The following is a 1,274-nucleotide window of genomic DNA, read 5'->3' as shown; positions in this document are numbered from 1 at the left end:
TCTTATGTATGCCTTGTGGCTTTTGTAGTATTTCGATCATCCCTCACTTTTTTTTGTGCCTTTTTTGTTATCCAGGAATGAGCACTGCTCCAGAGGTAATCGTGGCCAGACACTGTGGCCTGAGGGTCCTGGGCATGTCTCTCGTTACTAACAAGGCTGCCTTGGACTACAACAACGAAGCAATTGCTAGCCATGATGAAGTGTTGCAGACAGGCAAGGATAGTGCCAAATTCCTGGAGAAACTGGTCTCTCTCTTGGTTCAGCGCATAGAGCCTAACAATAATGTGTGCTAAGGATGGTGGGGCTTCATGGGTGGATAAGGCATAAGGCTTCCCCTCCATCCTCTGCCCTCTTGAAATTGGGCCAAGAACTTATTGCCTCTTAGTTGAGCATTAGAGTCATTTAATTTTAGGGACACATCTTAGGCTTATTTTCCACATTACCTGTACTACATACTAGCATGTGACACAACAGCACATTCCTCAACTGCAACTCAATCTCTTACTATATGTCCACAATCCATTCCTCTGCTGACATCATCCCTGTACCACTCTCTTAGAGTTTACAGCATATCATACAAATAGGCTTGTAGATACTTCTATTTATTTGTCCATTATTCACTCCAACTCAGTCTTATTTTACCTTGAGCCTAAAGTATTTTGTAATAAAACAAATAATGTTACTATTTTATCTTAACTATTATTTATTTGTATTATTAAGATCCTGTCAAATGCATGTTACATTTTTTTTAAAAAGACGGTCCAAATTGTTTAACATGTATATTAATAGTGTGTAAGAACAATAATGAATTAAAATGTTAAATTAATGAGATACAAGATCAGGAGTAAGGGCCAATGTATATGTACACATGTAATACAGTACAGCATTTTTCATGTTCACTGCACTTTTTATCAATGGCAATTAGTTATTAACTTTGTTTAAAGACGCTAGTTGCTACTAAATTTAAAAAAAAAGCCTGTTTATGTTACTAATCGTGGATCTTTTCCTAGGGACTTAATGCAGATATTTTCAGTAATTCATCATACTGTAATAATAGGCTGATTAAAATGAATTATGGTAAATATAGTTGAAAACAATACTGTTGTTGACTCCTTTGAGCGTCATGCGATTATATTCAGAGTGCGCTGTAATGGTGCCAATTGTTACCCAACTAGGCACACATGCACATTTCTCAGGCTAACTTTTCTAACCCATTCAACTATTTCACAATGCATGTCCTGATATAAAGCCTTTTGACTATGACTCGACAAAAA

The 1,274-nt window shown here is 36.7% G+C and overlaps 1 protein-coding gene across 1 annotated transcript in view; it reads left to right on the top strand.

Moving 5' to 3' along the window:
• PNP (purine nucleoside phosphorylase) overlaps positions 1–413 on the top strand; it is a 19,665-nt gene extending 19,252 nt beyond the window's left edge. The window contains exon 7 of the mRNA XM_018558200.1: positions 76–413. Within this exon, the coding sequence (XP_018413702.1) occupies positions 76–293 (218 nt within the window). The 3' untranslated portion in view covers positions 294–413. The remainder of the gene's footprint in view (positions 1–75) is intronic.
• The last annotated feature ends 861 nt before the right edge of the window (positions 414–1,274 follow it).

The sequence above is a fragment of the Nanorana parkeri genome, unplaced genomic scaffold, assembly GCF_000935625.1.
Source record: "Nanorana parkeri isolate BGI_ZX_2015 unplaced genomic scaffold, ASM93562v1 scaffold325, whole genome shotgun sequence".
In the NCBI taxonomy this organism is placed as follows: Eukaryota; Metazoa; Chordata; class Amphibia; order Anura; family Dicroglossidae; genus Nanorana; species Nanorana parkeri.
Note: the sequence above shows the minus strand (reverse complement) of the source record. Positions and strands in the feature narration are given on the sequence as shown.